At 41.8% G+C, this 25,391-nt stretch overlaps 1 protein-coding gene across 1 annotated transcript; it reads right to left on the reverse strand.

The window, feature by feature from the left end:
- Positions 1-275: 275 nt before the first annotated feature.
- Positions 276-24,840, reverse strand: FKBP5 (FKBP prolyl isomerase 5). The gene is made up of 10 exons (XM_056844033.1): positions 24,687-24,840; positions 23,831-23,975; positions 21,397-21,539; positions 18,241-18,355; positions 11,093-11,249; positions 10,306-10,396; positions 9,412-9,495; positions 7,001-7,186; positions 3,811-4,050; positions 276-630 (listed from the first exon to the last, which is right to left on the reverse strand). The coding sequence occupies exons 1-10, from the start codon at positions 24,789-24,791 to the stop codon at positions 526-528; spliced, it is 1,371 nt and encodes a 456-aa protein (XP_056700011.1). The 5' UTR covers positions 24,792-24,840; the 3' UTR covers positions 276-525.
- Positions 24,841-25,391: the final 551 nt, after the last annotated feature.

Genomic DNA, 25,391 nt, shown 5'->3' on the forward strand with positions numbered 1-25,391 from the left:
AACTTGGTTCTAGTAATGCTAGAGCGATGCCTTGTGGTGATAGCACTTTGTGGATTTTTTTTTTAAAGACATAACGTACAATCCATGTGGTGCGACTACAGTACAACCAATTGAAATGCCAAAATGATACAGCAGGCAGTTCCTATATGCTAACTCATTTTATAGAGCCCTGGTCACTGCCTGAAGAGCTGATGCAAACTGAAGTGAGTTCTATTGAGCTGTCGCAGTAAAAAACAAAAACAAAAAAAACTTCTAGAGCCAAGAGCCATTGTGTTTGTTTGTTTAAACCATTTGTTCCACTTGGAGTGGTCCCACACTGTCCCTCTACTCACATTCCACTGGTGAGCATGCTCAGCAGTGATAAATGATTTGATAGTTTCTTGTGAAGCTGCTGGATAGGCTTTTTGCTTCCACAATAACGCCTACTGTAACAAGCTTTACAATAAACACTGTTGCATTCTGAGTTCTTCAGAAACCTGTTTGGGTGCAGGCTGAGTTCAGAAGGATTGTCTTTCTGCTGTGCAGTCATACATGGCCCTCTGATTCTTTGTCTTCAGTCACTGTCTTCTCTAGGCCAATTTCAGAAGTTGCCAGGTGCCCCTTCTCTCCTGTGGTTTTACTGGCCTCTTCCTGTAATCAACAGTAAATATACTTTGTGGGATTAAAAGAGGGGAATAAGCAGACATTCATAAAGCACAAAAATCTGAAAACCCTTAAAACATTCAGCCCCAAAAGGATAATGTAAAAACAACAACAACTTGCTAGCATTGTTTTGAAAATTCCATTACATAGCTGTTAGTAGTAAAAGTTGGGCACAAGAGACTCAAAAACAGGAAATGCAAGTTAGCAGGAAAATTCATACAACCTCTCAACTTTCTGTATGGGAGGGACTGGAAGGATAGGAGGTGAATGTGTAAGCTTTCAAGTTATTCACTTTGAATAAAAGGGGAGCTCAGATTCTAGAAGAAGCATGTGTACTCTCAATGGTCAGATGTTTATCTGAAGCCTTCTCTCATACATAAGAGTGAACAAAACTCCACCCAGAAGAGTCAATTCTACAACTATAGCCAATAAGTTACATAATAGCTGCATTAGTTTCATTACTACTCTTGAACAACAGATGAAAGGCCATACCAAGGTTTTAGTATACTACCAAATTTCCTACACTAAACCACAAGATGAATATGTTCAGGTCTAGAGCCCCACAAACTCACAAGATGAATATGTTCAGGTCTAGAGCCCCACAAACTCAAACTTATAGGTTTTACTGTGACTGAAATATGTTTAACGTCCTTTGGATTGTATCATTTTGTGCTAAAAAGGAGACAGCTCCAATAATGCAATGCTTCTCCTAGATGCAGCCTGAACACACCACAAATTGCATTGAAAATACTTTAACACTAAAAAGCATGGGTGGGGGAGATGAGGGTGATTTGGTGATTTGGATTGAGATTATGGCCATTTATGCACGGCTGTTTCCTTCGTAGTCACCCCTCCGACTGCTTCAGGGCTTCCTTTTGATTATACATGCCTTTCCCAACCGTCAGAGGTCGCCTCACACTCCCCGTGCTAAAACAGCATCCAGAAAACACAGACAAAATGTGCAGAAACACATGGGGAGAGTGAGGCGATCTCTGAAAGTTGGGAAAGGCATGTACAATCAAAAGGAAGCCCTGAAGCAGTCCCACCGACTACGAGGGAAACAGCCCTGCATAAATGGCCTACGGCACTGGGGAAGGGATTAACCATTCCCCCCCCCCCAAGGTATTTTTGGCTCTAGGTGGAGAAAAGGCAGGCATAAAATGGGTGTTTATCTCCCCGCCCCCCCATCAGGGCTAACAGTAGTTCAGGAAATCTGATTCCCATTGAATGGATAATGGTTAATCCCCTCCAGGCCCAGAACTGCGCCCTTAGTCTAACACCCTCCCATTGATGTATTTTAAGACTGAAAAGCATATTGGGAGATCTGATCATGATCCCCAATGTCACATGTACTTTGGATGACAAGTGGTTGATCCCAAATGTTTACTACCTCAGTGAGAACCTGAATTGTAAGAACATCAGCATGCATCTATTACAAGACACATACCTGCAGAATTCCACCACTAGATTTCATCATCAACCTTGCCAGAAAGTGAAGGATGTTTTATAGAGTTCTCCAATCACTAAGTTATGGGAAACAGTCTACATAGTTTTCACATAAAAATGTAAATTATTCAACTCCTAGTTGAAAGGATCCATATTGAAACTGCTCTTTAGATTATTGTTTGATGAACATAGTAGTGATTTAAAAGGTAAAGGTAAAGGTCCCCTGTGCAAGCACCGGGTCATTCCTGACCCATGGGGTGACGTCACATCCTGACGTTTACTAGGAAGACTGTGTTTACAGGGTGGTTTGCCAGTGCCTTCCCCAGTCATTTTCCCTTTACCCCCAGCAAGCTGGGTACTCATTTCACCGACCTCGAAAGGATGGAAGGCTGAGTCAACCTTGAGCCAGCTACCTGAAACTGACCTCCGTCGGGATTGAACTCAGGTCGTGAGCAGAGCTTGGACTGCAGTAATGTAGCTTTCCACTCTGCGCTACGGGGCTCTTAGTAGTTATTACTGCAACTAAAAAGCAAGGAAAAACTGGACAGTAGAAATTTTTTAGCCAGATTTGGAAGCTCCTGATCTATTTCTACACAGATGTTTTGCTCTGCTTTGGCTTCCTTAACAGCAATATTATTTTGGAGAACATCCACATGATGTTGCTATCTATTCAGCATGCTTCTATGTTTACCCTTAAATTCAGTATGACCTTTTTTGGAAAGATCACAGTCAAAGCACCTTTGGACACTGCGTAGATGGGAAGGTTTAAATTTTTGCAGGTCAGTGACAACATCAGCACCATTCCCCTTACTATAGCCCCCATGTTTGCCACCATTCCCCCCACTGGTGGCGTTCTTCAATCTTTTTAAAAATTAGTAATTGGCAGATTGCTATAGCATAATAACATTATAAAAATTCTATTGCAACAATCAATTGCCAGCTTTCTTTTTTAAAAAGTTTTTAGCCCTTTTTCTTGTGGTTACAAAAGAAAGTATGAAGCCTGAACATTTCCCCGTATAACTTCACAACAAAAAGGGATTGAGTTATTTTAAAAAATGAAATCTGTGTATATTATTGCAATAGCTCATTATACTGTTACTGAGGCATAATTACTGGTTAAAAAGAATGCCTAAAGTATGAGAAACAACGGCCCCAGCAGGGGGCAGGGGTAAGGTAAGGAAAGATCTGAAAAAACTGCTGTGTGGACACTCCATTGCCACTGTGCATGCCTTTGCATTCTCAGCAGCAATGAGAGCTACACTGAGAATCCTCTCCCTGTGGAAGCAACTCTAGAACAGAAAAAAAACATGCAGAAACTTCTGCTCCATTGCTCAGCAAGAAAGACTTCAGTTCTGCTTCACAACAGATCCAAGAAGGTTGCAGATAAGTGGATTGATGTTAACAGTGGGTCAGGAATCACCATTCCCATGTTACATCTTATTACTCCAGACCTGTTAAAGCAAGAGGAAATGTCTTTGGGTTAGGAGTTGGGAAATCCTACCGCTGACTCTACAGGTTTCTCCCTCGTGTAAAGGACTAGGCACTCTTGGTAAAATACATTCCTTGCTTTTACAGGAAGTTTTGGCTCTGTGCTCTAGAGAATAGCATCTCCAGAAATACTAACAAAGCACTCCAATTTCATTTCATAATATAATTTCAGTAATTTAGTAGAGCTAGAGGTTGTCAGTGGGTGGAAGAAAGCTTTACTGGCATGGTGCAAACCTTTGCATCTCTCTCTGCAAATTTCTTGAACATGTTGGCATATATCTTTCGGTCACGATCATTGTGTTCCTTCGTCTTCTTCTGACACACTGTTATCTGTGACTTTGCAGCCCTGTTTTGCGGATTCACGTCTAGAACGCTTTGAAAGTCACATCTTGCCAACTCAAATTCATTCATGAGTAGTCGCGCTTCACCTCTTCTGTACAAGCCCTTTTCGTTAGCCTGGTCCAGTGCCAATGCCTGCAAACAGATGTTCCCACACTTAGCATTGCTTGAATAACACTGGCTTGGTTCTCCCCCTTTCTTTCACTCCAATTCAAAAGGAAATTTTGGACAGAAAATAGAACTTTTCACTGCAACTTTCTGAAACCAACAGCCTATGCTGGTGTGTGTATCCATTGTTTTTAATGGTAACAATGATTTTAGATGTCTACTCTACATTATGTTATAGGTACACTAAAACAGAGAACAAATTAAACCATAAATAATTATTCAGTCTTGGCTGTGTGTGTGTGTGTTAAGTGCCATCAAGTCGCTTCCAACTCATGGCTACAGCAGTATAACAGAAAGCAAAAGAGTTAACAGAGTATCCTAAACTTTCCAACTTTCATTTGAGGAAAATAAAAGGCACATTTACAAATAAGTGGCTCCCAAGAAAAAACCCTGAAAATATATGAGCAAAATATATGTGTAAGTGTGTAGCGACAGAAAGAAGAGTTAGTTTTTATACCCCGCCTTTCTCTACTTTTAAGGAGTCTCAAACTTGCTTACAATCACCTTCTCTTCCTCTCCCCACAACAGACACCTTGAGAGGTAGGTGAGGCCAAGGTGGGGCTAAGAGAGTTTGGAGAGAACTGTGACTTGCCCTAGGTCACCCAGAAGGCTTCATGTGGAAACAAACCCGGTTCACCAGGTTAGAGTCCGCTGCTCTTAACCACTACACCACGCTGGTTCTATGACTATGTGATGGGCTTTTAGTACACAGCAGTTGGTATATCCATCACAGGTGTTGGACACTATGCTACAGAACCACTTCTCCAAAACTCCATTAAAAATACAATCAAGAAAGTACATGCATCTTAAAATAAAACAAATATTTCAAACAATAAACTGTAACTAAAGAATGGAAAATACAAAGCAATTCCATGCCTATACAGGGAAGGAGGACAATGCTGATTCCCACCCTCCAGTTTAACTATTTGTTAGTGTGTCCACCCACCAAAGCCAATGCAGAGGATCAGGAGACACTTTAAAATAGAATGTAGTACACAAGACTGCAGTGGTGTGTCTGGGGAAATCAGCATCCCTCCCTGCTGTGCACATGTGGAAGTGTTTTCAGTTCATGCAGAGTGACTTTGCATCTCAGCGAGTATTCAAAGCACAAAGGAGAATTTCTAAACATGCTGTGTATTTGTTAACATCAGTAAAAGTACCCTCAGTTTAAAATATCATTTCCGACTGAAAAAACACTTAAATCTCCTACACAATGTACATCTTCTGACCATGAAATTTACATGGCATAGTGGCATTTGATCATCGTTACCCATCATAATCATGTTTTTATCATTTGAATGGTAAGGTTGCAGAATCCAGCAGAGAATTTAAAACTAACAATATGAATGTGTGTTGCATAATGGTTAGCGCCAGACAAGGCAGGGCAAGAACCATGTTCAAATTCCCAATTAGCCTCAAAACTTTACTGAGTGGCTACCATTTCTCAGCCTAATCTACCTCTCAAGATAGTTGTAAGGAAAAAGAGGGACATCGCACACATATTTCTAAACTGATCTAGTTTTCCCTATAAAAATGAATTTTGTACCCCAAACTAACTGGAAATGTATGATATAGATGAAAAGTCATCTATAGCTCCAAACAGAACATTCCAGAAAGAAATATGATACAGAGACTGAATGCAAACGGATATTATGGTTAAAGCTTCCAAACAGAGGCCCCAAAGAGTACTTACAGGCAATGTTTAGAGTATGACTCACAAACCCCAGATATTTATAGTTTCTTCTGTAAGTACATGCCTTACTTTTTACATATTTCATCTCACCAATTTAAATGTTCTCATTTTAACACTTTATCAGCTGTGCTGCGTTCAGACACTCACGTCTTGAACATATAACAGCATCCACATGCTGTTTTTCTATATTTCTGTCCAAAACCAAGAATGTGGACAATTTGAGATATATGCATAACTGTTGTTAACCAAGAGAAAATACTATACAATGTAGAAAAATTCATTCCATACTCCTCTGAGGAAACACAGAATTGCTTGCAAAAATTATCGCAAGAAGAATTTATATTGTTTTCATATGAACGTAACAGGATTTCGATAGGACAACCACACTGTTCACATGTTTTAAAAGAATATATAACTTAACCCCCCCCATAAATATGTGTTCAGTAAACTCATGCTAGCATGTCCCAGGAGTCTTGCAGCCTTAATTTTTCATAGTGTAAGAACATATACTTTCTGAAGACGAGAGGGGAACTCTAGCAAAAGCTGCTCCTACTCCAGTAATGTGCATACAAATGAACAGAGCAGGAGTCAGGCTATCTAATGAGGAATTCTGATACTCACTTCAATAATTTTTACCTCCTGTATGGGTGGAGAGAATTAAAAGATTCAGAATAGGTCTGGGAGGGAAGGCAGCATGGTATATAGCCCAATCTCATCAGATCCCAGAAGCTAAGCAGGGTTGGTACTTGGAAGAGAGACCAGCAAGGATGACTCTGCAGAGGAAGGCAGTGGCAAACCACCTCTGCTGCTCACTTGCCGTGAAAGCCCCTTGCTGGGGTCACCATAAGTCGGCTGTGACTTGATGGCTCTTTACACACAAATAGGTCTGTTCATCTGGGGCAACTATGAAAGCTTGTTCTTATTCCAAAATGCAGTCATTTTAGTAAGCATATATTTGCATGGCAATATTAATTAATTATTATTTATTTCTAAACCCATCACTTTTATTTATTGATTATTTATTAAAACATTTATATCCCCCCTTTCCTCTTGGTTCAAGTCGGATTATAATAATAGTTAAAACATGTTCAGACAAAACTAGCAAGGTATGTCTCTAATAGGTAGAACAACTCTGACCATAAGGGGGGGGGGGAAGAAAAACATAGCAGGACCAAACTACTACCAGTCCTCCCCCACTCCTAATGCCCAGATGTACCCATTTACCTTATTGCAATACTCAATAGCCTTAGCATAGTCCCGTAACTTCAAATAGCACATGGCAAGGTTGAGGAAGGCTGCCAGCAACAAGGATTCTGAAGCTTTAGATTCTCTTTCTGATAAGCCATATTCCATTTCTAGCCAGGACACAATCTTCCCATACTGAATCACTGCCTGAGGGTACTTGCCTTCCTAATAGGGAGTAAAGAAGGTCATGTCTATTAAAGATATTTTGCAAAATGTAGCACATTAGCATCTGAAGCACAGGTTACAATTTGAACAATCAATGACATCAGAAGAGGGAGGAAGAGGATTTTCAGAGAGGCTGGGCTGCAGCATGAGTGAGAGACAAAAACTGATGCAGCTTTGTAGAGCCCACACTCATAAGGAGACAAAAGATGTCTGGAGTGACAAATAGCCTGATATTGCCTCACTTTGTCATAACACCACTTCCCTGGTAAAAGCCACTCAAAACCCTTCCAACTCAACCCTTACTATACCCTCATATCTCCCTTTATCTTAACTTCCCCTTAGTTTACAAGAAATTGTAAGCATAGAAGAACACATTAAAAGGGAAGACAAGGCAAAAGACAAGTAGCATTGGGACTACTGGAAAACACTTAACATCACTTACACGTGGGTTGTTTGCCCCAGCTTAGATACTAGTGGAAAGTGGGGTTTTTTTCCTGCTTCCCCACAACTTTGTGGTACTTCCAGGTATCTCCTGGGTTTCTCCCCTCTTTCCTGTAATCTTTCCCAACCTGCTTTGTTGAAATGTTTTGGGGGAAATCATGGCAAAACTAGGGTGGCACCCATATAGACAAAGAAGTGAAGTCTGGATACTCCTGGTCCCACTCACATTGGTGCCATTTTCCCTGCCTCATTCCCCCATGGTGACCATTTCCCCTGCCACTGGAGGGCTTTTTTTTAAAAAATCAGCAATTGACACATCTTACCAGCATTATAACAATATATCTGCTAGTTGCTCTGAATTCCAATTTTTTGAAGAGTCTCTAGCCCAGGGGTGGGGAACGTCAGGCCCAGGGGCCGTATAAGGCCCATGAAATCATTTGGTCTGGCCCTTCATGGGTCCTGGCAGATCTCTAGCTCAGAAGGATCTAAGACTGGTAATCCGCCCCCTCCCGCGGACAGGAATAGCCTCTATTCAAGGCGGATGTGAGTTTGCTTTGCCGAGAAAAGGAACCTTCTTTCCCCCTTGCAGAAGAGTCATTAGCTATGGAGCTGCTAGGACCGCCTAAGAAACTGTGTTAACCCTTTCCCACCCGGGCTGTGGAGAAACATATTCCCTCTGTACTACAAGAGGGCTGGGGGGCAAAGTGGAGACAATGGAGGGGTTAAAGGGGGCAGGGCCAGAATGTGTGGGGGTGAGTTCTTAGCCAGTATGTCCTCATTTCATCCATGCAGGCGGAGGCAGCAGGAGCCGGCTGTAGAATCTGGCCCCAACCATGCGGAGCAGGAGCAACTCTAGCATGCAGCTGGATGGCTATGCCCAGCTGGTGCAACAGACCATCCCGTATCACCAGGTGGGCGAGTGCGCCATCGGTTGGATGCCTGCTTGCACGGGGGGGAGGGGGGGTCATCTGGGGCAGCTGCCTGTTTGGGGCTTGGTACCCACTCTCCCTTCTGGTTCTTTTCCCTCTAAGACCTGCAAAAGACGCTTAGGGCGGGAAAGTGCCGGATCGGAGCTTTACTGGACTGGGCTCCTTCACCTATGAGCCACAAGTGGCTTGTCGCTCAATCTGTCTTGTGTTTGCTGCCCTGCCTGAATCTCTTGGGCTCAGCCGGGGATGTCAGAGCTCAAAAGCGAGTTGCTCTACGTGGCAGACACTCAGAGCCATCTCCGGTCGTGCCTCTTGGCTAAATGTTTGACCAAATATAGCAGGGTAATTTTTAAGTTGATAATTTTGTATGGCCCATGAATGATGTTATAAATATCCAAATGGCCCTTGGCAGAAAAAAGGTTCCCCACCCCTGCTCTAGCCCCTTTCATTGCAGAGATATAAGGGGGAAAGTATATCTCCACAAAGAGAAGAGATACAGATTTACTTTTTAAAGATCAAAGATGGGAATTCAGAGATGGACATATTATATTGTTATAATGCTACAGTGATACATCAATTGCTAATTTTAAAAAATGAAGCCCGCCAGTGGCGTGGTGTTGGCGGCAGCCCTGGGCACTGGCGCAGGGGAAATGTTGGGAAACTTGCCATGTAGCAGCTCCATTGCCACTGCACTCTATTGGCAGTGGCAGCAACAATAGAGAAACCACATCCTCATGTGGTAAATATCTTAAGCATTATGCCTCTGAAAAGGTCATTTATAGCAATTAACAGAAATAACACTCATTAGAAGTCACATTTGCTGATATTACTGTATCTAGATATCTGCACACAGACCTTAAAGTACACAGTTCCTTTCTCTTTAACAATGGCAGCCTGCTCAAGTTTCTCTTTGGTGTCCATCTCCCAAGATTCTTTGGCCTGCAGGCAAACATTAAGAAATAATGAAATAATGATAGCAAGAATACAGAAAAAGAAAACAACATCAACCTTCACTACAATGGGAAGCAAGAAGAAGCATTATTGTCCCTAATCTGTCAAACTTTATCTGGTTTTACAGATTAAAGAAAGGCAGACTATGGCATAAAACACTAACTCAGGACCCAAAGCACTGAAATTAATCTTGATATTCTGCCTCCCTTCCCAAAATTTGTTACAGCTCTGCTTAAAACTTCCTTGAGAGCTCAGTCCTTAGGAGGACTGATAGAGACGCATTCAAGAAAGGGTGAGAAACCTCTGCAAATCTTTTTGAGGTTAGAAAGGGTGGAGCAGAAACCAATCAGCACAGCCTTCCTCCTACAAACATTCCCCAGGATAGAGACTGGCACCACTGCTCCACCTTATGTACATCTTGTTCCTTCACTGTACTGTACAGACATAGGCACATTCTCCGGCACCCCAAAGAGGGCACAGCTTGTTCAGCAATTTTGCCCTGCCCTCCTTTCAGTAGTGTTTGGCAGGACACGAACTTTTTTGTCTGCGGCCCAGAAAAAAACACACACACAAAGGGAACAACGCTAGGAACAAGTCTTGGACCCCACCCAAAACAATAAAACAAACTAACACACAAGAACACTGTGATCTTAGTTGATGTATCTGTTTTACCAAGCTTTGTCACAAACATGCCAGAGTGCCCTCCCCCTCCCCATGTTTCCTTTATAGGAGTGATCCTTTGGGTAAGTGTCAAATATGCGCATGTGTGTTTACTATTAAAAGAAATTCCATTTTCACCTTTTCAAAGCTTTTCAGTGTAACTTCATATACAAGTTCAGTATTTGGCTCTATGCCAAATTTACGTTTTCCTGCTTCACCAAATCCATACCTGAAACAAAGCATGAGAACAGAAATGGCACCGGATGAGGCATTTCATTCAGCATTTTGAATATTCACATATGTGGAGAGAAAGGTGGCTAGCTACACACCAGGCTCTGGAGACAACAGATGTTACCTAGGAAACCAGCAGCCAACTAACTCATCTGTGGCGACACATACATTCTACACACTATATTGTACTCAGGATTACTCCCTTTTGTGTTCAGATAGGATGTGACTATACACTTTACATCTTATTTAATGCTAATACCTTATTCAGTATATCATGCAGTTATTGTTCATTAATGGGATTTTTGCAAGTTTTTGGGGACCTCCAACAATCACACTAAGCATTACACATCAAAAGCTTTGAAAAACATTAAAATCAATTATGTTTGAAATGGTTGCCTAAACTCATTTTTTCTTCCCTATACTATAGACGTGTCAAGTTCAGTTATCTTTTCTATAAGGAAAAGGAAACAACGAAAGCCAGGCAAAACTCCCAACCCTAAAGTATAATTTGACACTATTTTTGTGAAATCTGAGTTAAGAGAGAGAAGTCAGATGCATAATGAGCTTCTTTTTCCATATATAAATTACTTCAGCTGAAAGAGGGTTATAAAGAAGCTAACCAAAAAACAAACTGACCACTTTTTCAACAAGATATGATAGCAGCAAAATCTGTTTATCTGTGAATGTAACTCACGGTGCTCCGATGTGCAGGATACAGTGTTCTCCCCTTTGCATCTTCTCCAGAGCTTTGTCAATTCCAATGGGAATGTCATGGTCTTCTCCTTCTCCAACAATAAATGCTACATCTCTGCAATCAAACATTCTACCACCACAGACTCCTTTCAGATGGACTGTAGAGAAGAGAAAAAATATATACTTTGAAGCACCAATCAAATATTTTGACAGGTATTAAAAGAGTGTATGATCAAAATTCAATTTTGCTAGCATTCTTAGGAACCAAAACTAGCTTAGTGCATGAGTCCTACAACACCTAAAAACATATAAGGTCACAATCCTGTTGGCAAGGCAACAGCATGTGAGCAATTTTATCCATGTCAATAGTAACACAGGGCATGGTTAGTCCATTTGTCTTCAAGGGGGAGCTGTAACATATACTTGCTACTGTTCAGAGCTCACTGAACGTTTCTCTTGTTTTTCTCCTTCCCTGCCACTTGCTGTGCTTCTTCCTGGGCCAAACAAGATGAGACAGCATCCATTGGTCTGACCTGTAGATGCTGCTGTCAAGCTAAGGGAGTTTGGATGTGATGCCATAGAGTCCACTCTATGAAGCTGTTAGTTCCTCCAGGGAAACTGATTTCTGTGGTCTGGAGATAATTTGTAATTCCAGAACAACAGCAGGAGATCTCCAGCTAGTACCTGGAGGTTGGCAGCCCTACTACCCACCCAGAATGCTATCTAATACCAGCTGTTGACCAAATGCTCTGCTCTGGTTTCTGGCAGCTCATTCCTGAACTTTGCAGCAGCCAGAGACTGAAAGGCTTAAAAAAGCCTTTACAACTTTTTTTCTGTGAAAATGGGGCATTTTGCCCCATTGAAAACAGCAAGGCTCCACCAGCAAAAACCTGGCGCAGCAACGCTGTTAAGGAGGGGGGTGTTCCTGGCCTGGAAGGGGTCAGGAAACTGCCTACTGGCAGCTGCACCTCCTGGACGCCCAGGGAACGACCTCTGGGACACCAGCACGGGGATTTGCGCCAGTGGGATGCCAGCGGGAAGCCATGCCAGTGTCCTAGGTCCATGCTGCTGTGGCAGCGCAAGGAGGCCAGCATGAGCGCCTGTGTGCTGGCGTCCCTGCCTCTTGCAGTGGCGCAAGTGGCCCGGGAGCCAGCGCAAACAGTCCGGACACCAGCGCAGCCACTTGTGCTCTTCCTGAGCTCTTTTCAGCCAAGAGCTCAGGAATGGGCTGTTACTGAAAGTTGGTTTCAATATAATCTTGCATTCTCCCTTCAAAAGAAATACTCTGTATGATTTAACAAGAAAAATGCCAATAAATGTTTTTCTGTTTATACTCCTATCACTCAGAGCTGTTCCACTGGAATTCTCTCCCTCAGAGTTATTTCTAAACTCCTCACTGAGGGCAAAATCTTCTTAGAAGTCTACAATTCTCTTGTTTTTACATAGGCTGCAGACTAGTGTGTTCCTCCACAACATTTTTGTCTGAATTTTTGGTGCTGAGCTACTCACATACTCATACAATCACCTATGTTTACACAGCAAGATATGAGTCCAGTAGCACTTTAGAGACCAACGAGAATTTTGGGGTATAAGCTTTCGAAAGTCAAAGCTGATGAAGGGAACTTTGATTCTTGGAAGCTTATCCCCCAAAATTCTTGTTAGTCTCTAAGGTGCTACTGGACTTGTATCTAGCTGTTCTACTGCAGGCTAATACGGGGCTGCCCTCTGGAACTATGTTTACACAGATGAGGAATAAATGACTCATAGGCAACATGAAATTGTTGCTACTTGGTGAGTTCATGACTGAAATCAGCTGTTAAGTCATTGAATATGGTTTAATGTTTGTAATTACATTTTATTCTAAATAAACTTTGAACAATCTACATATATACAACTCATAAAATTATATATAGCAAAGGGGGCTAACGTATTTTTACATATAACACTTCAGATGAGCTTTGGCTTAAAATCAGTCTGCAACATTAATACAAAATATATATGGTCTATAACGTACATTTAATTTTTCTCCTGTGGTGTATCCCAAATTTGTGCTCTATCATTTTCATGGGCCCACCCCCAAACAACTGCTGGCACAGGCTAGCATTGTCACAGAGAAAAAAGGAAGACCAATTTAAAACGTAAGAGCTCCTAAAGTCATTGCTCATATAATACACTAAAAGCTAAATGGAGAGCACAGCCTGGTTCATACCTGAAGCAGCCCCCATGCAAATACCTCTAATAGTATGCTGCCTGACCTGTTTCTATAAACTAGCATCTCTATGGAGGCAATATCTCTTACTGCTCTAATTTATGGAATCCGAGCAATGTGAACAAAAACTGTCACAATTTTGGGAATTCAAAGGGCTGTGGATACACTACCCATGTGGAAAGGCCATTTATGGAAACAGAGCATCTACACAATGCAGCTGGATCATCAACCAGAAGCTCTGTATTTTTCCAGATGTTATCATGCTGAAGTTATCACCTGTAAGAAGGGTGGCTACATTTTCAGAAAATGGGGGAAAAAACCATTCCTTGATTAAACAATGATCCTGGGCCTCTCAGTAGGGGCAGCAAAATAGGTGAAAATTTCTGTATACTTGGTAAATTTCCCCATGTTTGCAGAAAAGCCTTAGCTTTTAAATTAAAAGAATGCTGTGAAAAGCAAACACAGTTCAATGCATGAGCAACAGACCATCAAGGTTAGTTACACGTCAGTTTTTTTAAAAAACCTAAACGCCACAGAAGTCTGGACTGGCTTTTTCAAATCCCTGACATCTTTCAATACCCTGAAAGGTGGTGTGTGTGTGGGGGGTGGGTGGGGGAGATTTGGGTGAAAAATGCCTACCATGAAATACACCCATGCTAGAACTGCAGTAAGAACTGGGCCCACCCTCCAGCTGCAATTTACCACTGAAAGTACTTGGAATATGATCATGGATGTTTCATCTGGTTTGGCATTTTAGAATCTCTAGAGTTACTTCAAAAAAGGGGAAGAATTATGCTCCTCTTTATCACCTTGTACTTGGAACACTGACTGTGCTGGAGGCACTAAGAGATTAACAATGTTAAATGTATCTTTTCAGAACCATTTGTTCCCAATAGTTGGAAAAACAGTCTTTTACACAGCAAAAAAGTCTCTGAACCAAGAGTAATACTCCTATAAATTGTAGACAGCACAACTTGTCATTACACACATCCACAGGAAATGTTCTTTCTTTTCTTTCAGCTCTCTGTTGAAGATAAGGACATCAACTGAAAAAATCAATTCAGCTTGGACAGTCTTTAAAGAAACGTCTCTTATCATCCCTAACTTACAGGCTTCTCACACCCAAGCCAACACTGACAGAGCAATCCGGGGGGGTGGGAGGTAGCTGCACCGTGGCTGAGGATGGCACAGCCACAGTGCAGCTGAGCCGCTTCCTAAGCGGCTTGCTGGTCTGCAGCCAGCAACCCAACAAGGATGCTTCCTCAACCCTCATTGAATTGCTGTATGTAGCTCCATGGGCTGCACCTACGTTTTTGCCGGGGTAAGTTTGCGCTGGCAAATGTGGACGTTCCCATGCCAAAAGGTCTCTGAGAGCTCAGCTGACTAATTCCAGCCCCACCCCCAGGCATGCCCTCTCTGGTGCCAGCGCAAGCCCCTGCACCAGAGGTGCACTGGTGTGCATAGCCGCCACAGATGCACCAGTACCTATCTGTGGTGCTGCCGCACCGCTCCCTGGTGCCAGCATAAGTGCCCCAGCACCACTGTAAAGGCCCCTTACACCAGCGCAAGTGGCATTTATGCCGGCACCAGGGTCACGCCGCTTCCTCAGCACTTTTGCCCCCCTTGTGGATTGTGCTGTGAATGTCCAAGTACAAAAGCAATGTCCTATACAATTTAAAAAAAACTAGAATGCCAGTGAGAGGCTTCTATATGCAGGGACTTTGTACAGAGGAACATTCAATCATGTGACCCCCTTCCAGCAGTCCCAAGTGACATAGGTCAGACACAGCGTTAAGACCTTAGGAAGAACTAGGCAGTCAGGTGATGCTCCATTATTTACCTGTACAAAACTAATCTGCAAATTCCAGAACACTGTTTCTATGAATTGGATCCACACTGCAAGACATTGCTGTTTCAAAATTGATAATTAAAAGACACAAGCCACTACACGAGGAAGCCATAACCTATTGCCACTTGTTGAATTCTTACATTTTTCTTAAGATAGTTTCAGGTGGGTAGCCATGCTAGTCTGTGGTACTAAAACAAAATTAGAATCCAGTAGCACCTTAAAAACCAACAAAATTTTCCACAGTATAAGCCATGAGTAAGAAAAATAGTTCTTCGATATGAACTGTGTAGATATAGCACAAGAAAAAAACTTTGCCATTTTGATTATCAAATTGTAGTTAAATGCTATATAAAACAGATCAGTTGGATAAAGTTACACTTGGATTATATAGTGAAAAACCTCAGCCAAGCTAGGGAACATCACTTCAACTGCTGAGCTGACTTATTGTTCTCTCACTGCCTCGAGCAATTTTGTTTTGAAGAGCACAGAACACTGTGTTCTGAATGTGGCTGGCACATGAACTCTGTGCACTGACAGCAATTTGTAGCTTGATTAAAACAGCAGAGAGGCTGTAGCACTATGTGGAATGCAAATATTCAACTGCAGCCTGCATTTTAGGAAGCAGAGATGTGAATTATGCCCTAACACTCAAGTGAATAACGCTGTCTGCAAGAACCTAGCCCAGAGACTTTAGTAGTGCTACATGACCATTTTCTCTTATTCTAATTATAGCAGTAATGTCAAAAATTGTAATAGCTTCTAGTTAATACTGGGTTTTGCTAGAACTCAGTAGAAACATGATCAGTTAAAGCACAGTGGCTGGGATTTTACCACCTGCTGCATTTCAAAATACAACTGTAATTATTCTTCTGGTGTTCTACCAGTCTGCTGTATTCGTATTAAATCATCAGCACATTTCTGCTTCACTGTGGCTGACATGAGATATGAAATGGAACTCTCAAATCCACAGGCTATTATCTTCTGACAACATGGGACACTGGTAGCAACTACATTTATTTTCCTCAGAGGATCCAGCTATACTACCTCTTGATTTCAAAAACATGTAATTATATTTGATAACAAATGTTAAGACCAGCACAAAAGTGACATGCCCACGTATGTCTCATTGATACGAATGGCGCTAAACAGCCTTAGAGAAAAGCAGAGTGAAAATATTTTAAACACATTAGAAGTAAAATTCTAAGTAGAGTTACTCCAATCTAAGCCTACTGAAATCAATTGGCTTAGTACCCAGTAATTTTGTACAGGATTGCAATGTAAATTAATTCTTTTGGATTGTAGCATTCAGGGCTTTATTGCCACAATTCTTACTCACTAAAGAGCTGCTCTCAGAAAGGAAATAAACTACAGCAGAAATATTAATGTAATGGCTAAACAAGAAGTGGATATTCTAAATAAGATCTATATAAAAATCCAGTCGATTAAGGCTACAACCCTATGTGTATGTCCTTGCAAGGAACGCCCAATGATTTCAATGGAACTTCCAAGCAATGGTGCACTGGATAATTTACCATTTTCTGTATTCGTATCAGCAGAAATGTGTCCATTATTTCCAAAAGCGGAGGAGAGGGAGAAGTATGTGTGTATGGGAGGGGAGGTGATGGGTAGGAAGGGTTAAGAATTTCTTCTGTGCCTACTGATCCTCTCCTCCCAACGTGCACCTTCAGCATTTTAGATGGTTGTTGCGTGCTAGAATTCCCCAAACCTGATCCCAGCAGCCTGTTCTTGAGCAGACATCCAAGCCTGGCCCTTAAATAATAAAAAACCTACATATGGCATCTTTAACCTCCTCTCATCCATGAATTGCCCTTTTTTTGAAATCCCCACCCCAACCCAACATGTTATACATTTCTTAGCAGTTATACATTTCTTAGCAGATGAGACTATCTACTGTTTTTACAACAGGTTACTATGGCAAAATGACCAGCCAAGATAAATCTGAATAAGAATAATAGTTGAACTTGTTAACTTCAAGACATGTTTTTGTACTTGATATAAACCCATTGACCATCAGCTATGTCCTGTATACATTTGCTATTTAAGAAATGGAAGTTATCAGTGAGGTAAGGAGGAAAGAGAACTCATTTTATTCTCAAATGTAGAGCCACCCAGAAGGTTTATGGGGTATGAAGTTGGTGTGATGTTGGAGTCATGTGTGTATGCACAAAGCAGAGGAACCACATGTGAGAATTTCTTACATGTGGATGAATTCTTGAATGAAGCGCCTTCTTGCCACAGTCCAGAAAATGGTCTCATAATTGATGAAGCAAGAAAACTGACATTACACACATGAATACACATATCAAGATCAGTACTGTCTACTCAGACCAGCAGCAGCTGTCCAGGGTCTCAGGCAGTGGTCTTTTGCATCACTTACTACCTGATCCTTCTAGCTGGAGATTCTGGGGATTGAACTTGGGACCTTCTGCATGCAAAGCATCCTCTACCACCACCTCCCTGCATTTATTGGTAGAGTAGAAATAATATAAGTTATGGGATACTTGACAAAAGATTCAACTCATCATCCTAAGCCTCTGCTCTCAGCTTCAAAAGGAACAAAAGCAACCAGAGCAAATGGACCAGAGCAGCAACAGACAGAACAAAAACTGAGGAAAGAAGTGGCCGGCTGCTCAAGCTGTTGGGGAAGGGACTCTACCAGTCAGGTTCTTTATGGATTTAAAGTACTGGCTGGAGATTAAAAGGCAACCAACACAAAAAGGGTTAAAGGAACGTAAAAGAGACTGGAGTGGGAAAGTTGGCTGTAGGAATCCAGGCATATGAACAGCAAAATCAAAACCAATTTGGTTATTTGGGGATGAATAAGAAAGTACAGGTTTTAGAATTAAAGTACCATAACTGCAAGGGCAGCTGATACGGTTAAACAACATGGCTTTACTGCAGGAATTGACAAGCTTTGTTGGCATCTCATAATTGTACAAGGCTAGATGTGCCAGCATTAAGTTTGAAGCTGATTCTCCCACTATAGCCACCCATACTTTACCCAGAAAGAAAAAAGCTTCCATGCCCATCAGCTGTTGAACTGCTGTCCCTCATGCAAACTAGTACTCACTTTGTACCGCAGCTCCTTCATTGGGGTTGGAGTATCCTTCACCTTTCTTTTTAATTCTGCGGATGATGCCTCCATCCTCAAATAAATCTTCTCCTTTGAAATCAAGCAGCTCAATCTTTTAAAAAGTAAATAAGGAGTAAGAACCTCAAAGAAGTGATAAATCACATTTAATCTGCCATATGTAAAACAAATGCCATTTATGCTTGGTAATTAGCAGCGCGTTCCAGGCTGAAGTGCCCCACATATTTTTTTGAGTTTTGCACACTGAACCGTCATTCAGGAAGTGACTGCAAAGTCGGTGCATACCTACTTCGCATTACGTAAGAGCCCCTTTAATGCGCCCTTTTGTGTTTGCTCCACCCCCACACCTAACGGCAGTTGGCTAATGGAAGGAACAAAGGAGCAGGTGAGTAGGGTGTGTGTGAAATTTCTCCTTTTGCGTCGGGACTATGAATAAGCATTTTAAAGGTTGCATTTTTAAAAAGAGCTTTGAGCGAGCATCAAAATTGACCCTGCATAAATGGCCATAAAAAGGCCCAACAAGAAACACACAATGGATTCAAGGGCTGATCCACATAACCATGATTCTAATCTGTACATGTAAGGTTCACCAACAGGGCAAACAGTGGTTCGCTGGAGGCGTGTTTCAGGTTAGGAAAATAGTGCAGGAGGGGGGCTTTAAATTTCTTCTCCCTGCGTACCGCAGTCCCAATCCAATGTTGGCCCACATGCCTGGGAATCAAGTTCCCAGCATAGAATTCCTGGCACAGGTCTGATCCAAAGACCCTACATTGGCCACGTTTCTGCCATGTGGACGTTATATATGAGGACCGATTCACATGTTACATGGTAAGCTCATCAGATAATTACTCTGCACTGCTGTACTCTTTTGGCTGGAAACTATACAGTTTCCAGTGATTCCTAGAGAGGCATGACATCACTTCCGGGGTTTTCCCATGTGCCCAGTTTCCTACTATTGAGAGCACTGCTGTGGTTGGCAATTACTAGTTCCTGGTTAATAGCCATATTTACTTAAGTTATAGCAAAATGTTGCAGTCTCCCATAGGAAAGGGGTGGGAGTGATAACATAGTGGCTTACGTATGACATCCTGTCCTTGTCTCCATCAAGCATCAGCTCACCGGATGTACCGCTGCTAGGCCCCACTTCCATTCCCACACTTTACGGAGGGCAGGAGCAGCATGGCCAGGCAAGCAAATATATCCTTCCCCCATGGTTGTGCTAGTGTTAGAGGCCCCTTATTATATGACGCTTCTATATAATCACTTCTAGGTGTGCTACTAATTTCTAAAGTTAGCAACTCAATGTTAAATTTTTCCCTTCTCCCTTGGTCAATGGTAGCTCCCAAATAAAATAAAAAATTCCTTTGAGGTAACCAAAACCCTCAACCAGCTCTGGTAACATATTAAAGGTGCAATTTATGCCAGAATCAATCAGATTTCCCTACCCCACCCCACCAATGCAACTTTGCCTGGCTTATATAATTAGCTTCCGCATCTGTCGAGACTGAATAAGTAAATTTGACATTTACAGGAATGTTATAGCTGAATAAAAACCACATACTAATTTTAACATGTGAAACTTTTTATGCAGGACATTTTTGCTGGTCACTCTTGCAATAACTTTGAAGAATAAATGTTTTTTTTTCTTCACTTACTGGATTGTTTACTCATGCTATCACTAATGTCTGACATTCATCCCCAAAGGCTTAAAAGCTAACAACAAATTGCTAGCAATATTTCCCATTCAATCACCCCATTCCTGAGAGGGTGGTGGTTAGGCAGCACCTGGGGACAGCACTGCCGCTGAAGCCAAAAACCTGCCCTTTTCCTCCAAGCTCCATGGAACTGCTCCATTTTCGGTGGCATAAACTGGAGTACTGGCAGAGGGGGCGTTCCTGGCCCAGAAGTGCATATGAAGCTGCCTAAAGGCAGCTCCACCCCTGGGAATGCCCCCCTGGACACCGGTGCTGGGATATGCTGGGAAAACTCCGGCACGGAGTCTGCATTGTCGTCCGAGAACCACACTGCCGCATCACTCCCCAGGGCTGGCATAAGTCGTCCTACACCAGTGTCCATGCCAGTTTGCACGGTGCAAATGGCATGGAGACCAGCGTAGGGGTCACACTGGATTCTGTGCGGTTTCATCCTAGGTTTTGTTTCATTGATACTTTAATGTAGATACTCATAATAGTATTCTGCACATTCATAGAATGGAAAATCCAACAAAGAATGCCGTTTCGATGATAAAATCAACTAGCTACTGTATTGCTAGTTCAATTTCTTCAATCTGGATGAAAGGTCAAGAATGTATTATACATTGTGCTGTTTTATTTCCTAAGGACAATGGGAGGTGGGAGATGAAAAGGTTTTCAAAAGCTAAGCCTACATTATAAATATTCCCCGCTGCCAACCTTAACACACCTTGATGACTATGGACAGAATCTAAGCTCAGCAGATTCCAAGGGAGGTAGCTATGTTAACCTGTAATTACACTTTGTTTTTCTGGAAAAAAATGTTGTGGTGACAAAGACCATCTTCAAAAAAACATAATACAAGAGTACAATCAAGAAAAACAACTGCAGTGGGCCTGGTAACAACGTTTGTCAAAGGACACAGTGAAAGATTAGGCTTCACCACTATTCTCTTTCCCCAGTACATTCAAAACTACCCTCATGTTCACTTTCCCAGATACCCCCTAGACAATATTGAATAGATGTTAAAAGGCTGGTTTCACTATAGGGGCATATGCTGACAGGAAAAAGGGTATTAAATTATCTCCATGGTTGGCTAGTGATTAAACTGATGAAAGGAGAGATGGATGACTAACATCATATCACATGGAATGGGGAAGATAGTCGAATAGCCTATTCTCAAGTCTGCTTCAATTTCTGGCTGCCAGTGCCCAATTTCAAAGATTATCAACTGGCAATGAAGCAGCTGGATGCATATTGTTCCAGGATTTGGCTCTTATCCAGAGGATAAGATTTGAGTTTGATATTGATATGGGGGGGGGGGGAGACAGAGAAAGAGCGTCTATAGTTTTATTAGTCACTAAATTTGCAGTATAATCCTAAACAGTTACATCTGTAACTTTATTTAGGACTGCACTGTTATTCAGTTTACATACACACTTACCTCAAAGAACAGTGTTGCATTGGAGGGTATTTTGGGGACACTGCCAGCAGAACCATATGCATATTCTGGTTTACACAGTAAGTGGCAAATTTCTCCCTTTTTCATGGTGGCAATCCCAATATCCCATGCCTTGATGACCTGGCCTAATAAAAAGGAATAAAAAGAAATCTATTTAAGGAGGCTTAGCAAAACAAGACAAATAGACAACTTTGCTTCTTTTTAAAGCCATACATTAATATTTTATGATTTTTCAAATATGTATATTACAATGTTAAAATAACTAAACCGTTATGCAAAACAAATCCTAATTAAGCTATTTGTCTCAATTTCTTCAGCATCAGACAATTGCTCAAGCAAGCTATGAATTATTTTTTGCTGGCCCTGTTATACGCGGCCCTATTATAAGTGGCCCTGTTTTGCTGGCCCTGTTATAATTTTCAGCAAGTAATGTGTGCATAAAATGTTTATCAATTAGGAACTGTAGCAAGCCTATAGATTAAATAAAAGCAAAGTATCCAGTCAGAAGCAACAAGGGAAGAACACACATCAGTTACAAATATGGCCACATGAGTGGTAAGAATAATTTGATGGCGCTATGGATCTGCAGTTATTCACCTGGAACAATAAACCATTTGATTTCCGTGGTTTCAGAAAGCACAGCAAAACTTATAAAATCAATCTATATTCTTCTCAGCAGTTAAATGTTTGCCAAAATTAAAACATCTCACTGCTGCTGGAATACCTTCTTGAAGAAGCATTCTCAGTCAGGATGTACCTACAGAAAATTCCTCTCTCTCTTCTGCATCATTTTTTGTATGAATTCAAGTACAAGAGAGAAACAAGCACTGAAAACCTCTAGATGTTATAGGCCAAAATAATCCTCACTCTAAGGGTTTTGTGAAGTATCCGTGGAAAACAAATTCAAAAATGCATGTGCTATTTCATGTCTATAGCAGCAGGTCTTTCTTTCCTCAGCTGAATACAAACCCTTTAATAAAAACTCTTTGTGCTTATATTGATATTTACTTTGCTTTATTATAGTCTCAGATATCAAAAGGAGAAATGGAAGGATTTCAATTTTCTCAAAGAAATTGTGTTCACAGAACACTAAAGTGCAAGTCAAACAAACATTTTGTAGACAGAATGGGTATATCTGTTGACATCAGTTTTGTATTTTTTCCCTTTCTTCTGGTAAACACATCTCTAATTATTTGGATTAATAAAGGATGTAGGGGGTTAAAGAACTGTTTTCTCTCACAGGTTTCTTTCAGTTTTATATATAATAGTTATACAATTCTTGTCTCAAAAATGGATGGCAGTTTTCTCCACAGGAGATGTTTAAAAAATTCAACCATTTTTTTCTACAGCCTCCAATGGAAAAGCATGAAAATGAAGACATAACACAACACTCAGAACAACAACAAAAAACTTTTATCCAGAGCCAAATCACATGATCAGCAGCTTCATGTGATTCATCTATTTCTTGACAGTACTACTTCAAAAGGGGGGGCAATGGAAGATAAAGGTATTAATATAACACCTGCCATCTGAAGTAGCCCACCTCAATAGATGTACCATATTTAGCTGCTGATGGTTTAAGCTTGGAACACAACTGAAGTCAACCCCAGATTAGCCTGAAGATGGCTGTTGGATATTTGGTGGCCAAAACCAGGTTGTCCCACCCAAATACCATCTTATTCCAAGTTTACAAAGCACAGACTATACACAGCTTTCTGTACCAGTCCTGGTGATCAGCTGGAGGCCAATTTTGATGGAATTACACTAAGCCTGGTTTATGCATGGAAACAGAAGGGGGCGAGCAAACAAACAAACATGCATGCGTGCACACACGTACACTTAGAAAAAATAGGATATCTTCTTTTCAGAGTGCCTATGCAAATATACAAACATTAGAGGACACATTCATTTTGTGTGCAAATATTCTGGATAGTGCTTAAGCAGCAATTCATGCCCATTTTTAGCAGGAGCTGCTGAGGGCAAGTTTACACTAGAAATCTAAATCTAAGCTGCTGTTTAACTAGTACAACTACCACTGTGTCCCTCAAGGAAACAAAGGGAATTGCAGATTTCTGAAGGTGCTCAGAATGCTGTAGCCTCCTGAAAGAAGTATAATTTTCAGGACTCTCACAAGGCAGATGGGGAGGCATAGAAGTTTCAATTTAATGTATATTCAAGACTACAACTGATGTATATTGAGATAGGCCTCAACATTTCACAACAGTAAAATGAGGCAATGAAACAAAGTGACTGATCTACACAGCAGTGGCAAATCCAGATATTTGCCATCTCTCAGCCCTCTGTTTGCTCTTGGTCACACAACGAAATATAAATATGCTGTCATTTAGTTGACAAGAACCCAGTTTATATCCCTAAGGCTCTCTCTTTACCTTTCTTCACCTTTTCCACTCTTTACCTTTGCCCAGGCTGAAGATAAATGGTTCATTCCTGTCACGGCTGGAATCAAACTTTTTCCCATTGGCTAGCTTCCCTTTGTAGTGGACATAAACCTTGTCTCCGATCATAGGAGATTCATCTTTATTCCCTGGTCTCTTCACAATCTAGAAGATTTAAAAAAAATCAAACTGATACGAGTTCAAACACTTCTCACGATCATTTACAAGGGTTCTCCCACACTAAACGTGTACCACATTCTGTATTCACGGCGGCAATGAAGGCTACGCAGGGAATCATCACCAAGTGGTAGCAGCCTAACTGAATGAGCAGCCATATGGGCTACTTCAATACATAGCCTGTTGTAAAATATTTCAGATTTACTGCACATTGAGGGCTTTTTTTGTCATGTTAGTCTACCACAGCCTAAGGGCCAAGCTAGATGTTATGGTGGCCATGGCTCTGACCCATGGCTGCCAACACAATTTGACCATTTAAAAATGCTGTGAGGGCCCAACCCCAACCGGGCCCATTGTGCAGCATAACCAGGGGATCTTGTTCTCCCCCCCCACACACACATTTTCAAATGCTGAAATAGCTGTGGGAGGATTGGTTCAACACTACAAAAGGCACCTGGAGGGAGAGATAGTGTGGTCCTGTTGTGCCACCCTCACAGCATTTTTAAATTCTTCTCTAAAATGGTGATGGCAGCCATCCATCAGATCTGTGGCCACCATAACATCTAGTTTGGCTCTACCTGTAATGAAAACAAAGGAGACTTTTTCAAAAGTGCTACTGTTTCAATAGTTACCAGATATGTTTCACCGTTTATTGAACCTGTCTAGGAACATTTAGATTAACTTCTCCCACAGTGTTACCTTCAGAACTCCTCGATCTTTGCTTGGTGTGATATCCTCGCCTTGTTCAGCAAGAGTTGCCGTCTGGACCTCTCCTTCCTTCTTTGTAGCCTCATCAGTTGTCATGGTCTCATTTCACAGGCACAGCCCTTGGCAAACAACAGATGAATGATATCTTTTCCTACCAACGTTCTAAGCAGACTTACTTATTATACTTGCTGATGTCTCAGCACAGAATGACTGACCCAATATGAAAGGGAAAATAAAGACTATTGATCATAGGGAACTGGAACTCTTTATGTGGGAATACCTGGTCATGCTAGCAAAATGAGCCAATGCGTACACATTAGCACAGGGGTGGGGAACCTTTTTCCTGCCAAGGGCCATTTGCACATTTATGACATCATTCAGGGGCCATACCAGGTGTAGATCTCCCGGTGAGTCCGCAAAAGCCCCCCCCCGAAGTCCGATCGGCTCCTGCATGCACGCTCTGCCGCCGGGAGCCGCCAGCCTCTTTCCCCCTCCCTCTCGCTGCTCAACAGCCAACAGTCAGCGAGAGGAGGTCCAAAGGGCGCCGCAGCGCCGCTGTAAGCCAGGAACACCCTCTGGGAGGGCCACCCTGCGCCCCCCCCCTCAGTAGCAGAGCTCCGGAGGGCCACAAAAAATGTCCTTGGGGGCCGCATACGCCCCCCGGGCCTGAGGTTCCCCACCCCTGCATTAGCATAT

This window comes from Euleptes europaea, chromosome 2 (genome assembly GCF_029931775.1).
Source record: "Euleptes europaea isolate rEulEur1 chromosome 2, rEulEur1.hap1, whole genome shotgun sequence".
NCBI classification, from domain to species: domain Eukaryota; kingdom Metazoa; phylum Chordata; class Lepidosauria; order Squamata; family Sphaerodactylidae; genus Euleptes; species Euleptes europaea.